The 27,311-nt window shown below is 53.1% G+C and overlaps 1 protein-coding gene across 2 annotated transcripts in view; it reads left to right on the top strand.

Annotated features, from left to right (window-relative positions):
- Cpne5 (copine 5) overlaps window positions 1–24,301 on the top strand; it is an 82,285-nt gene extending 57,984 nt beyond the window's left edge. For both annotated transcript variants that reach the window (XM_027394446.2, XM_027394445.2), the window contains 11 exons: window positions 5,971–6,012; window positions 8,691–8,766; window positions 12,409–12,462; window positions 13,943–14,004; window positions 17,693–17,739; window positions 19,945–20,126; window positions 20,564–20,691; window positions 20,900–21,002; window positions 21,831–21,888; window positions 22,196–22,269; window positions 22,922–24,301. In XM_027394446.2, coding sequence (XP_027250247.1) covers window positions 5,971–6,012; window positions 8,691–8,766; window positions 12,409–12,462; window positions 13,943–14,004; window positions 17,693–17,739; window positions 19,945–20,126; window positions 20,564–20,691; window positions 20,900–21,002; window positions 21,831–21,888; window positions 22,196–22,269; window positions 22,922–23,140 — 1,045 coding nt within the window. In that variant the 3' untranslated portion in view covers window positions 23,141–24,301. The remainder of the gene's footprint in view (window positions 1–5,970; window positions 6,013–8,690; window positions 8,767–12,408; window positions 12,463–13,942; window positions 14,005–17,692; window positions 17,740–19,944; window positions 20,127–20,563; window positions 20,692–20,899; window positions 21,003–21,830; window positions 21,889–22,195; window positions 22,270–22,921) is intronic.
- Window positions 24,302–27,311: the final 3,010 nt, after the last annotated feature.

Here is a 27,311-nt window from a genome sequence, read left to right as displayed (position 1 = left end):
GCCATGACAGTGTGACTGGTCATCTGGGGAGACTCAGAGAAACTTTGTTCAGAGATAAGGGGCTTGAGCTCTGGGGACCTGAGATGGGGACACCCCAGCGAGGTCATTTCAATCCTTAAAGCATTTCAAGGTCCTTTTGACCATCGTCCCAGATGGTTCAGAGAGGAGAGGGAGCTGGGAACGGCAAAAAGGAAGGTCCAAAAGACCTTGATATCTGGCTGGCTGAGGGAGACAGGAGTGTGCTAAGCTCTCACTTGGCACTCAGGATCACCGAGGGAGGTGCCCAGTGACAGAGAAGTGTGACAAGGCCAGATTCTTAGAGAGTCGGTTGGTCTGTGTGGGTTTTGTTTTGTTTTTGTTGTTGTTTGTCACAGCCCATAGGCCACCCACAGCCAATTTGGGAAGAACAATCCGAAGTTAGGGAAGTTGTGTTCATGTTTGGAGATGAGTTGTGATTCTAATCCTGGGAAGAAGAAATGTCTGAAGACTAGACACAGCTCAAAGGGGAGGGGACAGAGACCATGGCAGTGAGGCCACAGAGCAAGGAGGAAGAGGAGGTGGGTTGGGAAGCAGGAAAGGACTGAGGGAGGGCCACTGCCAGGGAGCTAAGCAAGGAGACTATGCTGGAACGCTGGATATCTGTACTGAGAGCTAGCAGTACCTCAAAATGATGGGGTGGAAATAGTTCGTGCTGTTAAAATTATGGGATACTTAGGATGTGAGTCACACTAGTCCCAATTGGTTTACACACATTTTCTTACATCTGAAAAATAGCCTTAGGAGCCTCACTTGTGACGTGCCCATTTCACAGATGAGAAAATGGAGGGTCGAAGTGTATGTCAGAGCAAGACAATGCCTTCCCTTCTGTAGATACCACCTCTGGGCTCAGCCCTGGTCTGGGGTCCCCTTTGCCACTCTCCTGTGTGTCTCTATTCTCAAACAAAGCCAAATCTGAATGGCCCAGCTGAGCAGAGCTGAAGTCAGAGGAGGGAGTAGGGTCAGAGCCCCTCCAGCCCTGGGGTGGCAGACAGGGCCCTGGTGACAAGGACTTCCCTGGTGTTCTCAGATTCTGTCCTACTGTTTATAGTGTTCATGAGTTGAGGATTTCCCTGATTAAACCAGGTCTGCCCGGGTCAGGCTGCTGTTATCCACTCGTGCCATGACGGTGAGCAGACAGATTGCCCATGTGGGAACACCTGAGCTGGGAGTGTTCCACCACCAGCAGCAGCTTGCTTCTGTGGGACCACAATGCTGAACGGTGGCATAGGGAGGGGCCAGGCTCATTACCGAATGCTTCAAGCATGGCTGCACGGGCTGCTGTAGCACATGGAGAAACTGGCTTCGGATGGGACGGTCCATACCCATCTCCTCTCCCAGCTGCTATGGTGGAGGCACAGTCTTTCCCTCACCACAGTTTCTCTCAGAGTATCTGCTAGGGGAGAGAAAGCCTTGAGGGCCTGTCAGCCCTACAGCCTTGTGGACAGCATGGAAATCTCCCTTCTCCTGTCCTGAGCAGCCATTAGTACCACCACGGTCCAGAGATGACCACAATGAATCCTAACAGGCTTTCTTTTGGACCACCACCAGCTCCCAAACTATGATACAGGGACTTCTTAGTTATGAATGCTCATCCTATCTTATCCTTGTCCCACTAGCTCTTATAACTTAATGAACGTTTTGTACATGAAGGGCTTTTTACCTTTCTTTCATTCTATACGCCCTACTTTCACTGCTTGCTCTGTGTCTGTCTGTTTGGCAGCTGGCTGGCTCTAGTGTCTGCCTGGCCCCCAGGATGGAATCTACTTCTCCTTCTCCCTTGTTCTGCCTCTCTTCTTCACCCAGCCTAGATTTCTCCTCCTACTTATTCTCTCTGCCCACCAGCCCCGCCTATCCTTCCTCTGCCTACCTATTGGTCATTCAGTTTTTTTTTATTAGACCAATCAGGTGCCTTAAGCAGTCAGGGTGAAACAGCATCACTTCATTATATAATTAAACAAATGTAGCAACATTTACATTGCTAAAGTAATATTCTGCAACATAAAAAAATGTAACACAGCCGGGCACACACCTTTAATCCCAGCGCTCGGGAGGCAGAGGCAGGCGGATCTCTGTGAGTTCGAGACCAACTGGTCTCCAGAGCCATTCCAGGACAGCCTCCAAAGCAATACAGAGAAAACTTGTCTCGAAAAACAAAAACAAACAAACAAACAAAATAACACATCTTTGCCTAGTTAAATATTCCTCAACAGTGTTTCCTATGGTTGTTACTCAGGGAGGGGGCCCAGAGATTTCACCTGCATCCCCACCCTGCCAGTTTCACACCGATGTGGCTTTGTGGTTTTAGCCCAGGGTGTCTGGAGCCTGGGACACTGACTCCTGACCTTTACTCTGGGCATGCTCTGGTGCCTCCCTCGGTGTTTTTGTGAAACCAGGGAACTGTTTCCAGCATAGCCCAGTCACAAAGGTGTTGGGTGATCCCTGCCAGCTATCAAGTGCTAAGTGCCTCATAGCTGCCAGGCACCATTCTAGAAGCCAAGCCTATGACAGTGAGCAAAACCAATCATCTCTGATCCATGGAGGATGCTCTCCCAAACAATAGGACTGTTTGGCGATGGAGAAAAAGTTGAGTGGGCCTGACAGGGACAGAGCCATGTGTCAGTGCCAACAGGGTGGTTGGAGACAATTTACAGAGGAGCAGAGTCTCCCAGGGTGGAGCCATCAGGGCTGCACGGTCATTGCCTGCAGGATCTGGGGCACCACCCTGGGCTACTGTCCCCAGAGTGATGCCCTTCCCTGCCCTCCTCTTTCCCTCTTCTGAGACTCTGAGTTCTCAGCCTTTTTGTGTAAAATGGGTGTTGGCTTTATGGGCCATTGAGATCTGTTTTCTTGCCCCTCTCACACAGGCTTTCTTTTGGGTCTTATGGCTAAGCCACAGCCAGGCTGACTTTAGCCTGCAGAGCCCAGGCACAGAAGTCCCAAGTCCCATCTGCTGTGTCCTGGGCTTGCAACAGATTGTAGACAGTGACAACTGGCTTCTCCCCAGGCCTTCCTGTGTCTGGGGCTGTTCCTTCACTTTCTTCTCCACCCAGGCCCAGACTGGAAATGTAGCCTTTGAGCACAGCAGACCCTCCCAGGCTGCAGCAGCCCAGGAGCCTAGGTTGAGGCCAAACTGGTATCCAGGGATCTCACAGCCAGCCTCAGCTGCCAGTTCCTGTCCCCTTGGGAGCTTCTAGTCACCACCCGCCACGCTGCACCCCCAACCTACTGATTCTGAATCAACCAGAGTGAGAGCCCTGTCCAGTCTAAAGAGGGCTAGCAGCTCTGCAGCACACTGGGGCTACTCAGAGGATTTTTCAGAGCCGTTCGTAACCAGAACCCCAGCCAGTGAAATAAATCAGGCCCTGAGACCTAGAGATTTAACTTTTTATTACATTTATTTATTTATTGGTGGTGGAGGAGGGGGCTATGCACACCTATGGAGGTCAGAGGTAAACTTTCAGGAATCAGTTCTTTCCTTCTACCGGTTGGATCCCAGGGATCAAACTCAGGGAGTCAGGCTTGGCCACAGTGTCTATCCACTCCTCCTGTGGTACCTCCTCCTGTGTTCTGTGGAAGCAAGGGTTATTCTCACCAGGGTCGTCCATCTCACAGAAGTGTTAGGGGACCTTCACCAGCTACAGGATTTTTTTTGTGTGTGTGGTTGGTGGTTGGTTTTGGTATTTGGTTTGTTTTGTTTTAATGGAGTCTCATTACGAGTACCCTTGGCTGGCCCAGAGCTTGCTATGTAGGCCAGGCTGGCCCCCAACTCACAGAGATCCACCTGCCTCTGCCTCCCGAGTGCTGGGATTGAAGGTGGGCACCACCACAAGTGGCTTAGCTGCAAGATTTAAGGACAGTCTTCTCATCAATTTTTCAAAAGTAATTTTGTGGATACCCAGGACTGTCACCATAACTAGGGGACCTCTGGTAGCTTCTATGCATATGGATGTCACTTTCCTAGTCTCCCAACAGGCTGGTGGCCAGAGGAGGGGTCTCCTGCCAGAGTCTCTGAAGGTCTCTGTGGGGAAGCTGGGAGATGCCAGGAAAATGGGAACTGTAACTTGGACAAGGGCAGGGAGCCTCTCTTCAGCCTCACAGGCAGGGCTGGAAGGCAGGGACCTGCACTTGTCGTCAACAGCTGGGTGGCCTCTGCTTCATCCTGTGGAAATGAGGAGTGGAGACACCAGCACAGGCCACCTAGTCACCAGTGTCCCTGCAAAACTTCAGGCTTGGAGAATGACGGACTGTGTGGAGGATGGCCAAGTGGCTAGACTTAGATGACACTGAGGGTACTTCCAGCTTTGTCATTCTGGGAACCAGAAATTGCAAAGTCTAGGAGCCCAGGCTCAAGTGTCCTCTGATTTAAGTACATTTATTTATTTATTTATTTATTTATTTATTTATTTATTTATTTATTTGTTTTCCAGTACAGGGTTTCTCTGTGCAGCCATGGCTGTCATGGAACTCGCTCTATAGACATCCATCCCCTGCCTCTGCCTCCCCGGTGCTGGGATTAGAGGTGGGCACCACCACCGCCCAGATTTAAGTAAATTTCATATGAAAAGGTGTTCATGCATGGCTAGATGAAAATGTGGAAATCAAGAGGCATTTTCTTAGCCACCACCACCCCACCCCCAACACACACACAGAGTGAGCTATTCTGTAAGGCCCCTACTGTCTCCATTTTATAGTCAGGGTTTTTGGCTCAGGGAGGTTAAATGCCACTTCAAGATCCCACAGCTGAGGGCCGGTGTCCAAGCCGAAGCCACCAGTGTCACATGTGGCCTCCTTCCAGCCCTTTCAGAAGCATAGGCATGCCAAAGCCTGTCCTTTCACGTAATCATCCAGCTCAAGGAGCCAGAGTTTGTTTTTATAAAATAGGAACGCAAAGGATGGTTCTAAACCATGCTTCTGTATCTGCTTCACGTTGTATATTGTTTCATTTACAGAGAGCTAGCCCATGTATAACCTTCTGGGAATCCCAGGGTTCTATTTTGAAACTTTCTTCTGCCCCATTCTATGAATCTGCACCCTGCCCTCCCACCCCCACACATAGCTTGAAGATACTCATCTGAAAGGAGACAGCGCCCCCTTCTGGGAGATGCAGAACTCCCAGGCCGACTCCTGGCAGGGCTGAGATGGACCACACCACGGATGGGATAGATGTTAATAGAAGAGAAACCAGTTCAGACTGCTTTGTGCGTCCCTCGTGGAGCTCAAGGCCAGAAACCCCTGCTTCCTGGACCTCTCCCACCTATCCTAGACCCCGCAGGTGCTGCCTGGCAGCTTCCCCATGCCAGGGCATCCCAGAGGACAGAGCTGACAGCACAAGGGTTAACCGGCAACCCTCCACCTCCTTCCTCCTGCTTCTGGTCGGCTAGCCTGTTGCTATGGGAACACGGCTAAAAATAAGATGGGCTCTTATAGCCCAGCCCCATGCTTAGGAGTCAAAACAAACTAATTAAAGCAGCCTGGGCTAGAATGTGAAGAAAATTCCACCCTTTATCAGGGGCCAGTCTCAGGGATGGGAAGCTCAGGGTCTGGGGGTCCTTCCTTGACCTGCAGGCATGGGGGTGTCTCTTCACCACTCACACCCTGAACTCAGCCCCCTCATGACCCTGCCTCAGGTAAATGCCAAACTTGGCTTCCTGCCGAGGCTCCTATATCATCTAGGGAAGCCAAGGTGGGGTAAACAGAAGGCTGAGGCCACTTCAGCCAAATCTTTGAAGTCTCAAGCTGGCCCACTGGCTCTGAGTGGCCTCCAGTCCTAAGATCTTTGCCTAAAGGTCTCAAGATGGGTCTCTGGTCTCTCTTGGGTTGCTTTCTCTGCACACCGGCTTGGAACATGGAGGGAGCCCATGCATGTATCCCTCCTGGTCCATCGGTCCTTGGACCCATCCTACCCAGGGTTCTTTGCTGTTTGTTTTCTAGGACCATCAAGGTGGAGGTATATGACTGGGATCGGGATGGCAGGTAAGGGCAGGGGCTGAGAGGTGTGCAGGAAGGTGAGTAGACCTGGGGAACTCTGGGAGAGCTGAGCCAGGCCCATCTGGGTACTCTGAGGGGCTGGCCTCCATGCAGGAGGGTTTGTTCTCACAGTAGCTCAGCTCTCTGGGGTCCTGCAGGACAGAGAGCCTGAGAGCCCTCCTCTCCCCAACAAGGCTGCCAGGAGCCAGCCCATACCTGCACTCCCCTCACTTGCAGAATCGGGAGTGCTTTGAAGTGCTCGTGTTGGGGGACACTGAGCAATCGTGTACACTTTGTTTCTCTGTGTGACTAGCACTGAGGAAGACCAGGCTAGAGAGGATGGGTTCAATGCCCAGAGATGCTCACAGTATAGTAGGGGCTCACTCTAAACCCAGAGAATGGACTTGGGTCTAAGAGAATAACTGTAGGGACAGCCACAGCAGGGTGTTCTAAGGCACAGGAAGGGGACAAGGCAGTGCCTGAGGAAGGCTGGGACTGGCCTGCAGGAGGGTGACTTCTGCTTGGGGACTGAAGGGTAAATGTGGCTGGCAATATCTAGTCAGAACAAGAGCCTCTGTCTCAAAGCAGGAATCCAGAACCCTCGCTGTCTCCCACTTGTCTGTTCAAACAAATGCAGACATATCATCCTGGCTCCTCGTGGGCCACTCCTTGCTGGGACATTACTAATGGGCAGTCACAGTTGGCATCTCTCAGATCTGATATGGACTGGGGTTCATATCATAAATTGTGCTGTGCCAGCGTAGCTGTCAGTTCCAAGCCATGGAAGAATCTCCAGTGCCCACCCTGCCTCTGTTAATCCCACCCCTACCTTCCTCGTCCCTTTCAGCAGGCCAGGTCAGCTCTGCCACACTTCCAGCCTGATTGGCTTCATCCCCTCCTAGCAAGTCTCCATATATCTCCTTTACCCAGGGAACCAGGGACAGCCACCAGGTGCCACAGGGTCATACCATCCAGGGAGCATCCCCAGAAGTCCGACAGCTGCGAACCTGTAGTCAACACAGTGTGGAGCTGAGGGTGGAGCTCAGTGGTAGAGCCACCGCCTAGCATTTGTGAGACCCTGGTTCCATCCTGTACAAAAACTAAATATATAAACTCTCAGGACTGGCAGATGGTTCAGTGGGCAAAGGTGCTTGCAACACTAACCTGACAGCCTGAGTTCAATCCTGGAAGTCCACATAAGGCAGACAGAGAGAACCTACTTCATAAAGTTGTCCTTTGACCTCCATACACCCACATAGAGAGAGAGACACACACACACAGACACACACACACACACATACAGAGACACACACACACACATACACACAGAGAGAGAGAGAAACACTAATGACCAGTAGAATTAAATAAACCCCTCCCCTAAAACAAAGTGTATATATCCATGAAAGTGTCATAATGAAATCCACTACTTTGTAAAACTTTTTAAAAAATCAAAACAAACTACTGTAGGCTCATAGCAGGACATGGCCTTAGAGACACCTGGGTGCTCACGGTGTTCTAGCGAGGATCCACAGCTGGTGGGAGTGCTGTTTGGTGCAAGCTCTTGTTGTCTTTAATATAAACACACTCTGGGAAAAGACTCCTGCCAGTGGGCTGGATGCCACTCTCATTGTCTATTTAGGAAATGTTAGTGAGAGGGCCTAATATGTTCAAGACCCAGGGCTCCATGCAGCACCAAAGGAAGGTTGGGAAAGATTCAACTGTGGCTTCCTGCTATAATCCCCACAATTGAGGAGTCTGAGGTGGGAGGATCGGTTTGAGACCAATCTGGGCAATATGAAATGAATAATTAATGAGACAGGCATATAGTGGCCATGCCTATCATCCTGGCACTCTGGAAGTAAAGACAGAGAAATCAGTAGTTCAAGGTCATCGTTGGCCACACAAGTTCACAACCAAACTGGGATACAAAAGACAATGTCTACAAAAGCCCAAGATAGAAATCAAATACAAAATAAAAATGATAATTTTTAAACATGTTGTTGAGCTGGGCACAGTAGCCACACCTTTAATGTTAGCACTCTGGAGGCATTGACAGATAGAGCTCTGTGAGTTCTAGGCTAGCCCGGTCTACATTAGAAAGTTTCAGGCCAGCCAGGACTACATAGTGAGGCCTTGTTATTGGAAAACCTGTCTCAGCAGGCAGGAGTTAATGAATGCCTTTAAGCCCATCACTTGAATTTGACAATTGTTAAATTTCACTGTTTGCCTTATCTATATTTTATTAATGTAATTTAAAGGAAATTCCATCATGGCTTTACCCCTAAATATTTCATTAGACTTGTCTAAAAAATAAGCACATTTCCCCACGTAACTCTGAATGCCATTATCCCACCTGACATACTGAGCAGTAAAGCTTGACTGCCATCCAGCATTCACTCTGCAGTGACTGTCCCCAAATGCCTTTTCTTGCTAGCTCATTTAAATAAGAATCCAAGCATCTCCTTCCTCCAGGACCCTGCCTTCTGCCAAGTGGCTTTCTTGGTCCATGAGTAACAGAGAGCTCCCCTCCCATATCTGGCTCTCTGTGCCTTAGAGTGGAGGCCCTGGAAGAATGGGGCCAGGGCAGGGTGGGGGTGGGGCGGGGGCAGGCTGTGGGAGAGGTTAGGATGAGCTAAGGCATTCCCAGCCTGGGCCTCCAGGCTCACCAGCATCTTTCCTTGCAGCCATGACTTCATTGGGGAGTTTACCACCAGCTACCGAGAACTGGCACGTGGCCAGAGTCAGTTCAACATCTATGAGGTGAGATGCACTGGGGGTGGGGTCGGCTGTCATAAGAGTGCCGGGGTCATGACAGTAATGACATGGGAGCTCTGAGAGGGGCTGGGGACTACCATGTTGTCTCACAAGATGGTTTCATGTTCCCATTCCACAGAGCCCCCCAGACACACACTCATACACCATACACACACCCACACAGCATACACACACACCACACTCACACCGGTATACCACATATACACACACAGCACACACACACACACACACACACACACACACACACACACACACACACACAGCTAACTTATCTGACTTCCAAGTCCTTCAGCTGCATCATCTCCTGCAAAACACTTCTGACCAGGGATGGGGCAGTAAGAAAGTCCTGGGGGCTGGAGGAGAATTTCAATAGATAGATACATACACCACAACACACACACACACACACACACACACCCCACAGGAAGAGTCTTCAGGGTTACTTCCAAGCACCAAAAAGAAAGGAAAGGAGGCTGTGAGTCTAGACCCAAGGTCCTGACTTGAGAGTGACCCTATGTCTCAAAGCTTGTGGCCATCTGGAGGAGCAGCCAGTTGTCTTGACTGCTAAGTCAACCCTCCAGTCTCCATGGCTGTGGGTTTAGGGAAGGACTCTAGAATCATGCATTTCTCTGGGCTACCCAAGTCTGCCAAACCCAAGCAAGGCAAATTTTACTTTTCCCTGACCTCCTCTGAGGAGGATCCTAGCAAAGTGGATGGATGGAACAGTTAGATCTCTTGGAGTTTGGCTTCTGGTGGCTGTGTAGACCTGGCTGTCCTGGAACTGTCTGTAGACTAGGCCAGTCTCGAACTCACAGAGATCTGCCTGCCTCTGCCTCCAGAGTGCTGGGATTAAAGGCGAGCGCCACCACTGCCAGGCTGGCTGTGAGATCTTAAGCAAAATGAAAATGGAAAGTATGGCCGGCATGGGCTCCTTCCCGTAGTCAGCCATTGACCGTTGACTCTTTGCAATCAGCACAATACGATATGAGCTGCCACTTGGGAAGCAGTGGCTGGAAAAGCCAGCTTGGGAAAACAACCAGCTTCCATGGCCCCACAGGCAGCTTTGAACCCAGGGTTGTTGCTAGGAGGAGAAGTGGGCTCAGGAAGGCCTTGCCAGAGTCAAGACTGTGTGAAAGAAAGCTCTCACCACTCAACACCCCATCCCCAAACCTGAAACCACCTTGGCGGGATGCACTTTTACCCCAGCTGTCTGTGGGCCAGGATCCAGCCCCTGCTAAAGACTGACTCACCAGCCAGGCCTTTACAAATGCTGCCCCCTCCTCCTGCCAGCCCTGAGAGAGATGCCTCCAGTCTCCAACCTCTCAGGGTCATTATCAACATGACTCTCTACCTCCTGAGCTCACCAATCTCTCCATGGTGTGAGCTTTGCTATAGTTTCCTAGCCTCTTCCATCCTCAGTAACCAGAATGCTCTGGGTGTGGACCAAAGAAGGCCTGGCCACGGGTGAGCTGCTCGGAAGCCCTGTGCTGCCTTGAAATGAGCTTCTAATGTGCCTGCTGCAGCCTCCAGGCTGTCCGAATAGAAGATCGCAGTGCTCACCACAGCTGAGCCCCACTAGCCTGTAGAGGGAGAGTGTGCCCCTTCCATGAATAGAGGCATACCACGTGCCTGTCCTGGCGGTGATCTGCTCTGCTTCCCGCTGTCTGTCACTTCTGTACTCTGAGGCTGTTGTCCTCTATATAGCCTCCTTTCTGCAGCTGCTTCCCCAAGGACCCCTCTGCCACTTCTGATTAATGTCTGTGGTCCCTGGAGACCTTCTCAAATGCCCCCTCCAGGAAGCCATCTCTGCCTTGTAAGTCTCCACCCACACACCACTCCTCCCCAGGGTGTGCCTGGGGCCCTTCTGAGACCATGAGGTTCTCAGAGGTGGGGCATTTGTTCTACATTCCCAATAGCCTGTGCACACACAGGAAAGCCGATTTCAAAATGGGAAAGGTAGCCTATTGAGTGGGCCAGCTCCTTACAGTGTCTCTAGGAGGCGCTGTGGCCCTGTGTAGAACGTGGCAGCCACTTGTGGCTAGAGAAGAGGTTCTGGGGAAATCCCAGGAGACCTCAGAGCAGACAGGGTGCTAACTCACTATCCATTCAGATCTGACATCAACTGTTGCTTTAACGTAGAAAGAGTAGCATAGCGTCAGGGAGCGGAAATGTGACTGCACATTGCTTTAAAGATAAAGCAGACGGCTTCAAAGAAATGTGTCAGACGTGGTGGTGTGTGGCTGTGTGGTCCCACCACTCAGGAAACTGAGGCAGGAGGGATATGAGTTCAAGGCTAGCCTGGGCTATGCAGTGAGACCCTGTCTCAGAAACAGAAAGCAAAATAAAATGAAACAGAGGTAATACAAAGAAATCCACACCCCGAGCCTCATTTCATGCTCATTCCCTTCTGCTGAAGGTTCCGGTTGTCCAAACGCTATAGCATTGAGACTGCAACTTTGTCTGGCCACCTGGGCAGCCAGGAGCCAATGGTGGAGTAGGCGAGGGATGCCCCATGACTAGAGAGGCACCTCTGGCTGGTTCGGCTCTCAGACCTGGCCTCAGTCCCACCTATACATTCTGCCAGCCCTCCCATTTGAACCTGTCACTCATTCATCAAGATGACAGCCCCATCATGTGTGCACCGATGGCCTGGAGACAGGCTTCTAATCCTGTGTCTACCCAGATGGCTGTGTGACCTTCAGCAAATCACCTGGCATCTCTGTGCTCTGATGGCCTTTGTCTCCAGAAGTGGGCATCAATCCTCAGTAGCTCAACCACACCGCAGTTAAAGACAGATCAAAGGCCCCCAAGGGAGGCATGAGCCATGTGGAGGAGGGGGATGGGTTCAAGAGAAGCCAATAGGTGACCATGTGGGCGGCGGCTATGGGAACTGCCTTGCTCTGTTGATGGGACACCAGAGAAAGCCCAGATTTCCCATGCTGAGCATGAGGACAGAGAGCTCAGTGTGGCCGTGCAGTGTATCCTCTCCCTGGCCCCAGGGTTTCTCCGGCATTGGTAACATCTACAGCTGGGTCAGCATCCTGACATCCCACTTTCTCCCCAAAGTGATGTCAACTGTCAACAGACTTTAACAAATGTCAAGGGTGTCAGTGGCTGTCACTAGCAGAGAGCAGAGACATCCCAAGTCATTCCTGAGCCTACTGTGTAGGACCCTGTCACAAGAGGATCTGGTTTGGAAACTCCCTACTGTGGGTCATGGTGGCAGCCCAGAGCCAGATTCAGAGGCTTGGGGCACCTCTGAGTGGGACCCCCAAAGGGGATGGGGAAGGCAGGGCTGAGGCAAGAAAGGTGTGTGGTGTGAAGGGGAGGCCTAGCCAATGCAGGCAGGCGTGGGCAGAGCTATCTTGCAACACCCAGCTGCTTTGGGAGGCTTTGAGGGTATTGGAAGACAAAGCTAAAGAAAGTGTCCCAGTGTGTTGGATCCTGGGACGCAGGGTTAGCTATGACTCCCAGCTTCCAGCATCCCACAAGGCCTGGCAAAGCCCTTCCCCAGCTGTGGTCACACCCCATACCCTCCTGGGCTGGTGCCCAAGCCACACCCAGGGCTGGTGGGAGCCCTGAACCTGCCCTGACTGCTTTCAAACAGTAAGCTGCTTTTCCCTATAGGTGATAAACCCAAAAAAGAAAATGAAGAAAAAGAAATATGTGAATTCTGGCACGGTGAGTAACCCCCTCACCCCCGTTGCAGTGGTGGTGGTGGTGGGTGGACATTGCCCTTAGCCAGGCTGGAGTGCAGGGGTCCAACCCAGGTGAGTGGGTAGCAGAGTCATCAGCCTGGGGAATCTCTGCAGGAAAGAAAAGGAAAAGCCAGCATGCTTATGGGGAATTCCCCAGGCACTGGGCTTTGTGGAGAGGAGCAGAGGCTGCAGTCTGGGAAGTGACTCAGCCAAGGTTACACAGCCTGGAGTCAGGCAGGAGTGAGAACCGTCTTCCCTCTGTATGGGCAGCAGGCATCCCCTGCTTCACTGTTACCACCAGGGTCAACGCTAGTCCTTGGGGGCTGCTCAGCTGGACATTCCCACATTTATCCAGCAGATATGTGCAGGGCACTCAGTAGTGCTATGCGGACAAATGACACAGCCAGAAAATGGCAGACCTGGGTCCCCGGTGCTGGTAATTAGGGGAGACAGAGGGCTAACTAGTATGGGTACCTGTACACACATCCGTGAAGTGATCGAAATAGGTGTGGGGGAAGTGATAACCGAATAGAGTGGATATTGAGAATATCGAAGAAACCAATAGCATGTGCAAAGGTCCTGGGGCAGAGCCCCAGCACTGCCCTAGAACAAGTCAGTATGTTTGCTGTGCAAATGTACTCTGGCATCTTTGGTTTGGATTCCCCCGTGACTGCAGGGAATCTAATAGTGGCCTTGGAGGATGAAGTACTGTTGTAGGCTGTTTCTGGTTGACTGAAAGCCACCTGGGAGGAGGTTTAGTGGCTTCTAGGTGCTCCACACACTCTCCCCTTACCCCCCCCCCCGTGGGGCTTCTGGGTGGGGTTTCACACACTGTTGCCCTGGATAGGGCTCTCTGGGGGCCTCTGTACACAGACCTTCTGTCCTGTTCTTCAGGTTGAGGAACATCAGCTTTGTCACAGTTGGTCTAGCCAAGATGAGGGGCTGGTAGAATCGTCAGATCCACACCAGCAGGGGCTCCTTGGTTTCAGGGCTCCCCCTTTCAGGTGCCTCACTCCTCTCTATGACCAAAAGTCTCTGTGACAGGCTGCCTACGTGGACAAAGCCATTGCCAAAGTCTCTGAGGGAGCGCGGGAGGCTTCAACTAGGAGAGGGATCCTGGGTGTCAGGCACCTGCAGGGAAAAGATGGGCTGCTCAGAGAGTGTTGGGGCGGAAGGGGCAGAGGCTGAATTATACCCCAGAAGTGTGCATGACAGGCGAGGCTGGAGAATAGGACAGACACAGGAGTGGCGATGGATTCAGACAGAGTAGGTTCATATCCTCACTGTGCCACATCCTGGCAGCATCCTTGGAACCTCACTTCTCCTTGGCTGTAAAATGGGGGTGAGAGTCCTTGGTGGGGGTAGTGACGGGGTGAAGTCAGCACCTGTCAATGATGGTCTACACAGGCCAGATCCTGACCACCCTGGGGCGCTCCGCTAACCACACCCCCTTTCTTTCCCAGGTCACACTGCTTTCCTTTGCGGTGGAGTCAGAGAGCACCTTCCTGGACTACATCAAAGGAGGGTGAGAGAGATGGGGCTGGCCTCCCCCCTGGGGAGAGAGCAGGGCTCCATACCATGTAACCAGAGCACACCCCTTGAGACCCCAGCAGAGCCTGACACAGGGCTGTAAACAGGCCCTGACTCTGAGCTGAGCGCCCCGCCCACTCCTGAATTCTGAGCGCAGGAGGCCTGCCTGGGTCATGTCAGATCCCTGAGCAGAGGTTAGGACCCGAAGCCGGTGGAGACTCCAGACAAAGAGAGCCAAGGTGTGGGTGGTAGAAAGTGCTCTGGGCGGGGCATCAGGATCCCTGTTTGCCTTGGCTTTACTGAGTTACTACGGTGAGTCATGTTCTCTCTGTGGGTATCAGGGCCATCCAAGGAATGGAAGGGGTGAAAGTTGAGCTCCTGATGGGCGTGGGACAGGGACCTGTAAGGACAGTGAGGTTAGGGGACCCTCCGTCCCCGGGTCAGTGGGTGCCCAACCTCAGCTTGAAAGAACAGAAGAACTGTAGGGGGGTGACCCGCAGGCCAACTCAGCAGAACAGCCAGGAGGCCTCAGCTGTCAGCTTACTAGACATGGCCCAATTCCAAGGAGGGGGCCTCCCTGGCACGCTCTCTGCAGGCAGCTGCCAGGTCAGGGTGTGGGCAGCTGAGAGCCCACAGGTGCAGGAGAGCAATGACTGCACCTGCCTGAGAGGAGACGGGCAGGGCAGCTACCGAGGGCGCATCCCAGCCTGGCAGGCACCTGGCTGCCCTGTCTCCTGGGACATTTCTCACTTTCCCATGACACTGTTCCTTCATCTCCTGCACTTGCAACCTCAAGGTTACAAGCCCTCCTTCTGCCTACAGAGCACCCCTCTCCTCCCCCCCCCCCCCCGGCACCCAGAGGTTTCCTCTAGCTCCTCTTTGCATAGATCCACTCCCTGCCTCCCTGCCTCCACAGCTTTCCTTTGCAGAGCTGGGGGTGCAATTCAGTGGTACAGTACTTTCCTTTCATGCAAAAAAAAAAAAAAAAAAAAAAAGCACAAACCAAAATTCTCCCTTCTTTATTCCATTAAGCAGCCAGCCCTCACATTCCATTGCACCTGGCAATTTTCAAACAAGCTTCATTTTGTTCACCCTCTCATTTGCATAGCATTCCTAATTTACATACAGGGTGGGGCGAAGACCTTATCTCAATTTTGCACCCACCTTCAAGGTAGCCTGGCTCCTTTTGTTCCCAGCTAATTGGTAATCCTTGCCTGCTCTGTTGTTCCCCACGGGCCTAAACACAGATGGAAGCTGAAGAGGCAGGGGGCCGCAGAAGCACCACGCAGGTCAGACCACTAGAAAGAACACTCTGGAGGGTCTGAGCTAGACAATTGACTATGAAAATATAGGGGCATGTCCAGGCAGGAGGCTGACAGAGATGTCTGTCTGGGGACCCAGAAGGAATGAGAATGACGGTGGGTGCCTATTCCCTGGGACAGGTGAGGCCAAGAGACAGAAGCAACTTGGCTGCAGGGAGTCGTCCGCAAAGTGCCTGCTTTCTTTCTTTCCTTTTTTTGGGGGGGGCGGGGGTGCTGTTCGAGACAGGGTTTCTCTGTGTAGCCCTGGCTGTCCTGGAACTTGCTTTGTAGACCAGGCTGACCTCGAACTCATAGAGATCCACCTGCCTCTGCCTCCCAAGTGCTGGGATTACAGGCGTGTGCCACCACTGCTTTCTGATTGCTTCCTTCCCCTATGTTTTCAGGACTGTGAGTAGAAGAATAGTTAGGGAACAGGCCAGCCTTTCCCCTCATCCTGGTTTTGGAAGAGACAACCTGGTAGTTGGCTGTAGTCCAGCAAGGCGGAGCCCATCCCCTCAAGGGTAGCTCCTGAATCAGAGCTTTTGCTCTCCAGGTGTCTCCTTTCCTTTGACAAAGATGCTGTTATTTTAATGCCATCAAACAGTCTACTGCTATAGCAAGGAGTCCCCAGCCACAGGCTTCAAACAAGTATCCGGCAGTGCTGAGTGTGGCAGAGATTTACACAGCCATTCAGGGGCCCAGGCTCTTGCTCTCTTGTGGCTCTTATCTTACAGACTGGAGTCCAGGGAATGCTCTGTCCCCAGCTCTCAGAAAGCTGGGATTGCCTCTGCCTAGAAAAGCTGGCTTGTCTCCGGCTGGCCATGTACTTGCCCCTTCCCGGGGGACAAAGGTCTTGTGTGCAGCAGCTTAGCTGTGATCAGGTGATAAAAGATCTTGGATTTCTAACAGGAACCTTCTCTAAGTGCAGTTGAAATGGGGCCTGGCTTCTGTTACATCCTCCACATCCCAAGCAAGGCACCTCCCCTCAGTGTGACCCCAGTATTTTTGTTAAGCAGATTCTGAGGGCCCCACCTCAAACCAACTGAATGGCCACAGGGAGAGGGCCCTAACCCTAACCCTGTGAAACCTCCAAGCTATAGCATTGAGAGTGGAGCCTCAAGTGACTCCCAGACTCTCACTGACCTGCCCAGACAGTCGGAGTCTAGTGTCCCCCTCACCCACTGTCCATGAAGTGTATCTCAGCTCTCACCCATCCCCAGGTCCTGCAGAAGGTAGCTCTAGAATACAAGGCTTTCTCTTCATAAAACACAACACAGGGATTAAAGACGTGGCTCAGTGGTTAAGAGTGCTTCCTGCCCTTGCAGAAGCCAACACCCACATCAGGTGGCACACAACAGCTCCAGAAGATCTGACACCCTCTTCTGGCCTTTTCCAGCACTACACGCAAGTGCACGTTCACACAGAGACACCCAAGAAAGAAATGTTTTAAGCATATAGCCACACTATGTGATCCCAAAATAACTCACAATGCATAATAATCCCATAAACACTGAAAAATTCACAGTTCATTAATACCAGACTCGAAGCAGTTTTCGATTGTCCCTGGTTGTCTTAAAACTTTTTTAAATTGATTGATTCCAAAGTCCAGTCAAAATCCAAATGCTGATTGATATACTTCTCTCTTAATTCTGTTTTCATCTTTGCAGAATCTAGAGGGGACGAGAGATTCCCAAGTTCGGGACTGTGGTTCCTATAGCAATCCTATACAGTTTTTCATAGACTCTGGCTGTGTCCCCAGTGACGTCATTTAACATGTCCCCCTTCTGTTCCCTGTATTTTCTGTAAGAACTTAGAGACTGGCTGTGCTTCTAATCCAAGCACTTAGAAGGCAAAGACAGGAGGATTTCTGTGAGTTCAAGATCACATAGTAAATTCCAAGGCAGCCCAGTGAAAACCCATCTCAAAAACTAAGCAGAAAACAAACTAACAAAACAGCAAGGCAAGCAAGCAAACAAACAAACAAAAAAAAACAGAAAAAAAAAAACCAAAAAAACTAGCAGACAGCTGTGGAGGCTCAGCTATGTTTTGACTTTTGTCATGTTTTAACCATTAGTCCGATTCTGAATTTGAACCAGAAACCCAGTGAGCCCTGACCTCACCTACTCACTCACTTGGGCACAGGTTCAGAGAGGAAGGGACAGCAACCCACAGAACAATGTATGTCCCCACAACATAATCAGAGTGTTGTGGGATGCTCACAGTGGCCTCACAGAGGGGCTTGGCTGTTTCAACTGTCCTAGATTCCCAGAGCTTGTGTCCAAGTGGCTTCACTGAGACCACATGCCTAACACACATGGGTGCCCAGTGGTTTTCCCTCCTTGCCCGTCTTCCCCAGGTGACTCCAGGTCTTCTCCTCTCTAGGACACAGATCAATTTCACCGTGGCCATTGACTTCACCGCCTCCAATGGTGAGTGGGGAGGAGTCGGGGGTGGGCATCTCTGGGCTGTGGTAGACAACTCGGCCATGAGCCAGGTCCCTCATACTCCCTCTTCTTCCTGTTGGGACTATTCCTAGGGAGGTGTAATCAAGCATCTACTCCCCCAGTTAGGGAACTAATAACAGACCAAAGTACAAATATTACCAAAGTCCAGTGTGAGTTTGCTGGCTTGCTTACAGGGGTATGACTGAGGGGTTACTACAGGAACATAGGTGAATGAAAGCCACCCAATGTGGGTGACAACCTAGGAAATCTGGGATCCTGAGGCTCTCTGCATAGCTTGCAGGCAGTTTAACGGGGCCTTGCTGTGCCTTGTGAGTGGTTTACTTCCTGAGTCTCACGGAACTGCTCTCTGAGAAGGAATGCTTCAATTAGAAGGCAACTGCCCACCAGAGAAGGCTTCTATGTCCACACAGCCAAAGTTAGAATGGGGAGGTCTCCGCACGCCTTTGATCTTAGCACTGGGGAGGCAGCTGCAGGTGGATTGCTGTGAGTTTGAAGACAGCCTGGTCTATACAGTGAGACCCTGTCCCCCGAAATAAATAAATAATTTGTTAATTTAATTAAATTAAATAGCCAAGAAGTGAGGCCTCCCCATGTCAGGTGGCCCTATACTGGTACACCTGTGTTGAGGGGGGGAGCACAGTCCCAGCCATTGCCCTGATCAGGAGCACCTCAGTCTACTGAGGAACAGGAGAATGCAGCATTCTAGATCTGGCTGTGGCTAGGTGGACAGGACCCATCACAGTGCCTAAGTGTACCCTGAAAAACAGCACAGAGCTTCTTCTTTTTTTTTTAAAGATTTTATTTATTCATTATGTATACAACATTCTGCTTCCATGTATATCTGCACACCAGAAGAGGGCAACAGATCTCATAACGGATGGTTGTGAGCTATCATGTGGTTGCTGGGAATTGAACTCAGGACCTCTGGAAGAGCAGTCGGTGCTCTTAATCTTTGAGCCATCTCTCCAGCCCCAGCACAGAGCTTCTTGTGGGGTCACCTGGTGTGTCAGAGTTCTTCTATGGCTATAAGGCATGAATACTGGGCTGTTAGAGCCGGGGACCGGGTGTCTTAGTACTGATGCCAGAAAAGACAGTGCAGGAGATGGCTCAGAGTGCTTGCTGTGCAAGTGAGGACCGGAGGTTTGGTCCCCAGGACACACATGCATGGCAGGTGTATTATGGGGTGGCCCGTCTATAATCAGCCTAGTGAGACTAGCCATGTTGGCCAGCTCTGGGTTTGACTGGAATTAGGTGAATTAGGCGGAAGAACAAGGGGGGGATGATTCTCAAATCAACCTTGGGCCCTCCATGTGCAAGTGCATGTTCACACGCGCACGCACACCGTCACTCATAGACATGCGTGCACACAGACATAGACATGCATGCACACAGGTGTGAAAATGGAGGGCAGACAGTTCTACTTACACCACCCATTTGGTCCCTGTGACCCTAGGGTGGGGCAGATGCCCCTGACTTACAGGGGGTATCTCTAGCAAGGAGAATTAGGCTGAAGGGTGAAGATCACACAGCCAGTAGGCGGTGAGATATTGATAGTGCCCTGGGGGTGGGGCGGGGACCAGTAATGAGTGGATCCGTGAAATCTGAACTCCTGCGGTACAGAGGCAATGGGAATACCGTGGCAGGAGAAGGGAAAGGGAACTCAGGGGTAGGGGGACACTACTAGAGGAAGGCCATACTGGGTCGGTGGCCGTGGAAGAGAGACAAGGAGGCGAGCCTTGCGAGTGTTCGGGAGAGACACAGGCGCTGCCAGGGCCGTGCGGGGAGGTGTGGAGAGACCTCGGGCTGGGAGGGTATGGGAGGACCGGAGGCCAGTCCAAGGGGATCCTGTGGCTTGATGGGCTCTGGGGTGACCTGGGTGGGATGTGGGCTTCGGGTAGTTCAAGCAAGGGTCTGGCCTTGGAGTGGGGCTGGGCAGGCCAGTGGGTAGTGTGCACTGCAGATAAGGGCAGAGTAGGGGCAAGCAGGGGCCATGGCGAGGCTGCTGCTGTCCTGTACACCAGGCGGTGGTGGCTTTGAAAAAGTGGGATACTGGACCTGTTCCAAGGGCTCGGCAGTCCCTCCTTGCTGACTGCTGAACTAGGATGGACTGGAGGGGGCGGTGGAGAGAGCTGTCCAGTTTGGCAGACGTCCCCATGCCTCGTGTTGCAGGGAACCCCTCGCAGTCCACATCCCTGCACTACATGAGCCCCTACCAGCTGAATGCCTACGCGCTGGCGCTGACCGCCGTGGGAGAGATCATCCAGCACTATGACAGCGACAAGATGTTCCCTGCGCTGGGCTTCGGGGCCAAGCTGCCCCCCGACGGCAGGGTGTCACATGAGTTCCCACTGGTAGGAGGTGCTAGGCTGGGAACAAACAGTAGGGGCCAGGAGTGTTCCTAATTCTTGACCTTGGCCTAAATGCTTGTAAGCTCCAGAGGCATGGCCACCTACTTGGTTTGGGGTTTGAGCTAAAGGCAACTAACTATGCCTCTGCTTCCCCCCTGCCTCCCTGGACCAGCCCTGCCTCTGCCTCCCACCCCCTACCCTCCCACCCTGCCTCCCTGGAACTGCCTCTGCCTCCACCCCCTACCTCCCACCCTGCTCTGCTCCCACCCCTACCCTCCCACCTCTGCCTCTGCCTCTCACTTCCTACCTCCCGACCCCGCCTCCCTGGGTCTAGCCCTGCCTCTGCCCTTTCCCCTGCCCCTCCCTTCCCGGGCCCAGCCCAGCCCTGCCCCTGCCACCTTCCTGCCTACTTGAACTCAGCTGTCTCCTCTTTGTCCCAGAATGGCAACCAGGAGAACCCCTCGTGCTGTGGCATTGATGGCATCCTGGAAGCCTACCACAGCAGCCTGCGTACCGTGCAGCTCTACGGCCCCACTAACTTCGCCCCTGTAGTCACCCACGTAGCCAGGTGAGCCTCGGGCAGGTGGTCTCCAGGAAGCATGACTGGAGGGGGTAATAGAGCATCTCATGTAACCTGCCCACCTTTCAGCAAGAGGCCCAGGAGATTCCCTTGGACCCCTTACCAGAGTGTTTGGGAGCCTTGTATACAGGGGGCCTGGGCCAGAAGCTTTTCAAGACACACCTCTTTGTGTGCCCACCCCCCCCACCCCCCACAGGAATGCTGCAACCGTGCAGGATGGCTCCCAGTATTCTGTTCTGCTCATCATCACTGATGGTGTCATCTCTGACATGGCACAGACCAAGGAGGCCATCGTCAATGTGAGTGGAGAATAGGGGTCTCCCTCTCTCTCTCTCCTTCCCTCCCTCTCTCCCTCTCTCCCTCTCTCCCTCTCTCTCTCTCTCTCTCTCTCTCTCTCTCTCTCTCTCTCTCTCTCTCTCACACACACACACACACACACACACACACACATGGGGGCGGGGCTGAAGCATCTTGTCCCACCCCTAGGACAGCCTGGTGTGGGGATGCTTCCTTTAAAGAAACATTGGGGGTTCTTTCCCTGTCCCCACAATGCTTCCCTAAAGGGGACCCTCCTTTGAGTCCCTTCATCCATCTAGTTGCTGGAGGGAGTCTGGCAGGCCTAGGAGAGAGCGCTGGCGAGGAGGCAGGGGGAGATAAAAGAAGCACTGGATCTCTGGGCCGTTGGACTCTGAGCCACACAGCTGCCCGTTCTCTGGGGGCCATGGCTCCCTCAGTCACACACTCTAGGTCCCAGCTTGCCTATCACGTAGAGGAGGTAGGGGTCCCAGCGTGAAGAAAGTTTGCACCCCTCACAACCCTGACCCATGGTTTCCCTATAAAAGGGGCCCCAGCCCCAGCTGCCCTGGTCCCTCATGATGGAGCCCCAGACCCAGAAAAGAGGTGGCTCACAGAGGCAGAAAGACCCAGCACCCCTGAAATGCCTCCTCTCACTCTTCATCTCCATGTCCTCTCCCTATCCTCTCCTCTTCCTTGGGGTTCCTTGAGGTCCCCTATCCTTTACTATCCATTCTTTCCCCAGGCCCTGCTCTGCTCTCTCTTCATTGACCACCTTCCTGTCTCTACCTATCCCTCACCCAGGACTTTCCCCCTACCCTTTCTTCTCCCAGGCTGCCAAACTCCCCATGTCCATCATCATAGTTGGTGTGGGCCAGGCTGAGTTCGATGGTGAGTCCGGTGCCCCCTTCCCAGCTGTCTCTTCCCACAGCAAGAGCTCATGTCTGGGTGGGCTTGTGACACACCAAGAGGGTGTGTCAGTACCCACGCATGCCTCGGCCCCATCCCGGGACTGTGCCGCTCCTCCAGGCAAGGAGCCTGGACAAGGGGAGCAGGGCCCTAGCTGCATGTTGGTCTGGGTCTCCACCTGTTTCTGTGTGTGTCAGGGCAAGAGCCCTCGCCTGGCCTGGGACTGGAGGGTAGGTCCTGTCAGATGTATATGGACACTGCCACAAACACACATCCCTTGTCCCCACAGCCATGGTGGAGCTGGATGGTGATGATGTGCGGATCTCCTCCCGGGGGAAACTGGCTGAACGGGACATTGTCCAGGTGAAACAGGCCCTCCAGCCAGACCAGTCTCAGAGCCCCTGTGCAAACTCCCCAAGGGCAGACCCTGGAATCCCCTCCTAGGCCAGTGTTCTCATGAGATCATGCCCCTCCCTGTCCCTCCCTGCCCTGCCCCTCCCTGTATGAAGCTCCCTCCTAACCTGAATGGCACCCCCACAGAATCCAAAGCCCCCCAAAAGGGCTCTGTGCTCATGCACTTTCTATAATCTATGATACATGGACTTCCCGAGGCATGGAGACCCCTTGAAGATGGAGGCAGTGTCCTTAGTGTCTAGGAGGAGGAGGGAAGAAAGGAGCCAGAGAGAGGTTTTGGTGGTGGCATGGGTTAGGCATGGGTTTAGAGAAGAAGGGGCCTAGGAGACAGAAAGAGAGTCCCTCTGGAAAGAGGTGGTAAAAGGAAAAGAAGCCATCAGGCCGGATTCAATCAAGCTTTCCCAGAATCCCTTGCGCCTCTGTGCTCATTGCTGGAGTCTCAGATGAAGGGATTGGGTCAGTGTTAGGTCACATCATGAAGTAGATATCCGTGAGACCTGGGCAATCCTTGGCGAAACTCACAAAGTAAGGGTTGGGCGTAGTGGGCTCTCTGGGAGGGGACCCAGATGCCACATCCTGATCCCAGTTTCCTGTCTGTCAGTTTGTGCCCTTCCGGGACTATGTGGACCGCACCGGCAACCATGTCTTGAGCATGGCCCGCCTGGCCCGGGACGTGCTGGCTGAGATCCCTGACCAACTGGTGTCCTACATGAAGGCACAGGGCATCCGCCCACGCCCACCACCCGCCGCACCTCCTCAGTCGCCTCCACAGTCCCCAACCCACTCACCTCCTGGGTCCCCCCTGCACACACATATCTGAAGCTTTCAGGACCAGGAGCCTGGAGGCTAAGGCCTCACTCCTTGTGGTCACCTTCCCAGACTCTTCTTGGAGGGCTGGCAGGAGATGGGGTGTCCATGGCCTCACCCCACTTCCTGGCCTCAACTTCCCACCCAAACCCAAGGAACTGGGGGTGGTGTAGAAGACAAGGGGTACACAAGACTCTGCGGTTGAGTAGACTCCCCTACCCTAGGTTGGATAACCCCAGGACTCCCATATTCTTGCAGCCCAGCTGGCCTCCTCCAGCTCCTCCCCTCCTCCCTAGTGTCCAGTGTCCCCACTCCCTTGAGATCCCTCGTCCTGTTTCCATGGAACCCTAGGCTGGTGGGCTACCAGGGATGCGTGTTACTGACCTTCTTAGGGACTCCATATGTAAGCAGAGCCTGTGAGCGATCAGGGGCTGTGATGGAGGCATGTTAACATAGGGCCCCTTCACGATGCTCAAAGGTTCAGTGGTATGCTAGAATGTTCTAGATAGAACTCTCACGGGTAGCGTGTGGCATTAAGTTGTCTCCTGCTCACCTCGGAGGCCACTCACCTGCCGGGCACAGGGCCAGCCCCTGCACTCCCACTAGCCTCCTCTCTGCACTTCAGTGGCTCTGGGACCCAAGACAGGAGCCCTGAGCACCAGAGTGTCCCCACCCACATCCAGCAGGAACCCACCCAGCACAGCCTCTGCTCTCTGGACCTCAGTGTCCACACCGATGTGACGACAGGATTGGTCAGGTGGTCCAACGTTTCCTGAGCCATCCTGAGGGTCCGTTCCATTCCACATCCAGCCTTCCCGAACCCTCTTCGTGACCACCATCCACACCCAGGCTGTCTAGACTCTGGGGTTACCCCATTGCATCCTGTCACCCCACACCCCAGCCCTTCAGTTGTCAGAACTCCTGCCCCTGCTGTGGAAGAGTGGCAAGGAGGTTCTCACCTACATTTACCCCACCGGCCACCGTCCTTTGTCCACTGGGGCAGGTCTTGCATGTGTCCCCTGTGCCGCATGGGGTCCCCGCCTGCCATCTCCCATCCCACCTGCCTCTCTCATGCATGGTGATGGTGGTGTTTCTACTGTCTGGTCCTGTGCCTGTCTGAGACCGTCTCTGTGGAACTTGCCTTAAACTGAAGTAAAACGGTTCTTTTAGTAGACCCCCGTCCCATCTCTTCAGAGAGCGGCTCTGTTGCTTGCCCAGCATCTCTCTTTGGTTCAGCCATGCTTCCGTCAGACTCTGTGTGAGTCATGGGTGTGTGTGGCAGGGGTGGAATCTGCCCCCACAAATATCACGGAAAACAGGAAAGACAGCAAGTGTGGAGACACTCTGGTCTGTAGCCTGGCTTCAGACAGCGAGCAGGAAGGGTGGGGAACAATGGGAGAGAAAGAAAGAATAGATATCAGTGGTGAGATGTTTTAGGAGAGAGAGTCAGATGATTCAGGGGAGCCCCAGGGAAATGAGCCAGGAGCCACGCTGATGCCTGAATAAAGAGGGCACTGGTAGTGGGCTAAGGGCAGAGTTGCTGAGGTAGGAGCCTGGTGTGTTTGAAGGGGGACGAGGAGGTCACTGTGATGAGAGCTAAGTTAAGGAAGAGAGTGCAGGGGCTGACATCTGGGAGGGCCTTGTGGTTCATGGCAAGGCCTCTGACAATTTGCTCTGGAGAGGTGTAGCCATTGAGGAAGTGAGAGAGAGAGCGCAACTGACCGGGATCTCTCCGATGTGTGGATCACTGTCTTATTCAATCGCTTATTCCCTCACCTCTCAACAAATGTCCACTGAACATCTGTTCCAGGCCTGCTCATGGGTCAGAGGCACTGGCTCACCCCCCAGTGTCACCCTCCAGGCTAAATCAGCCGCCACAGGGCAGCAGTGCCAGCCAGCAGGAAGGACTGGGAGCTGTGGCACTAAAGGGCACTCTGGCCCATCCAGGATGATGGGGTGTGTACCCAGCTGGGGTGTGTACCCAGCAGGTAGGGTACATGTGTGCACTGATGGTGTGACATCCCCAGGGCCCTGTGTACTTTAGGCACAGAGTAAACATCTTTCTTGGTCCCTCTTCACAGGTCAGGGCCATCACCAACCTGGATCATGTGACAAGGACTATACACACACAGACACACAAACAATGCATGCTGTCCATTCAGCCCTCTGGACAGCCATTCTGAGTCCATACCCAAGAGGAATCCAGTACTAATTATCCTCTAGTTCAGGGCTTGTTTACTCCTGATGACTTCATGGCAAATTAGAGCTGACTCATAGCCGTCCCTATAATCAGATGCGCTACGACTCCCATGACGCCGCCCGCCATGAGTGGGAATGGGGTGGGGTCGTGGCTCTAGAGAAGGGAAGTTCCCATAACCAGCAGCCTATTTTCCATCTCCTTGGGCGCCATGGAAAAGTGTAGGGAGGAGATGGGTGCCGGGCAGGGGAATCCACACACAGAGCAGCTGCCCCAGGCATGGGGGGTGGGGCACACCCCACCCCCCCTTGTATCTGTGACATGGCTTCTCTGCTGGGTTCCTTCCCAAGAGTGTTCTCCAGAACCTGAGGCAACTGTTTTCTCTGAGTCCTCCTTGGGTAGCTTCAGTGGCCTTTGGGACTACCAAGGCCCTGGCAAGGTCCATAGCAGAGACTGGTTTGACTGGATTCAACACAATAGTCCCTAGGGTTTTTGACCACACAGTCAGACTCCACTCCCCCTTCTCTCTCTCTCTCTCTCTCTCTCTCTCTCTCTCTCTCTCTCTCTCTCTCTCTCTGTGTGTGTGTGTGTGTGTGTGTGTGTGTGTGTGTGTGTGGTGTATAACCAGTAATGTTAAGCTAAACAAGCTGTCTTGAGAATGACAATGGACACAGCCTTCCTGGTTCCAGGGCCAACATAGACGCTGAGGCCACGTCTAAAGAGTCAGAGAGAGAGAGGTGGACCCTAATGGGTAGGAGCAGGCTTTGAAAAAGACCCTTCCCAGCCACCTTAGAAAAAGAAACCACACAGAAGAAAGGGCTGGGCTCAGCAATTCACCAGCCCAGACTCTCAGCCCCACAGTAGACTTAATTTTTGCTCCTGTCTGGGACTGAGGGTGTGTGGGACAGAGCTGGAGGGGGTGGGCAGGGATGGGCAAAGCAGATGAACGACTCTCTTGGACTCTCCTGGCTGTGGCAGCCTGCCCTTAGCCCATGGCCTGCAGGACTAAGAACCCCAGGGTGGTGGACCCAGAGTGGTCCTGTTTCTGTCCCCTTTGATCCACTCCTCTCTAGTGCCCAGAATTAGTAATCGTAAGATGGTGGCAGCACCTTGGTAGTGACCTGCCACTCACAAGCTCACTGAGCCCCTCCCCCTCCTCACACATTTTAAGTGGGTGCCTCCTTGAGACCATCCTGTGAAGAAGAGATTCTCATCCCGTTTTGCAGATGAGGAAACTGAGGCACAGGGAAGCACAAAGGCCCAGTATCACAAAACCATAAGGTTGGGAGCCCACAGGTATCTGAGCTTCACAGCTCTTCCACAAGTGTGAGCTGTCACCTCTCCAGTTCACTGGCTGCTGTTCCCAGTCTCTGTGACACGCTGTCTGTGTCCCCATGAGAAAGTGGAGAGGCAGGGTCTAGATGACTAAGGCACCTCCTCTCAGCCTGGAAGCTAAGCTTTTCTAGGCTCAGCCTATTGTCTAGATTCCTGCCATGTCCTCTTCAGAGCATGGAGTCCCTGTCATGGCCAGATACTTCTCACTACCCCAGGAAGTGCAGCTGTTCTGGACCTTCAGAAAACGGCCCTGAGTCCTGCTCGGAAAGGGTGATAGAGGCAGAAGCAGAGGACAGGGCTAACAACACGGTTGGAGTAGGCCAGCAGGGTACACAGGCCACAAAAGCCAGTGATGTGGCTTGTGGGAGGCCCATGGCAGCCACACAGCCCAGTGCAGAGCAGGGTCCCCAGTGGGGGAGGGGGGGAAGAAGCCCAAGGGCCGAGTGCATAGGTGCCAGCCCACATGGCCGAAAGAGCAGCCCAGGCCCAGCAGGCAGGGCAGAAAGACCAGGGCTCCCAGCAGTGTAAAGTAACAGGTTGCTCGAGGCAGGCTAAGCCACAGGAGGCAGGCCAAGCCACAGGAGGCAGGCCGAGGGTCTCAGGGGTACCTGCCACCTGCTCTAATACCGTCACCCACTGGAACAGCCAGTTG

The sequence above is a fragment of the Cricetulus griseus genome (genome assembly GCF_003668045.3).
Source record: "Cricetulus griseus strain 17A/GY chromosome 1 unlocalized genomic scaffold, alternate assembly CriGri-PICRH-1.0 chr1_0, whole genome shotgun sequence".
Taxonomy (NCBI): domain Eukaryota; kingdom Metazoa; phylum Chordata; class Mammalia; order Rodentia; family Cricetidae; genus Cricetulus; species Cricetulus griseus.
Note: the sequence above shows the minus strand (reverse complement) of the source record. Positions and strands in the feature narration are given on the sequence as shown.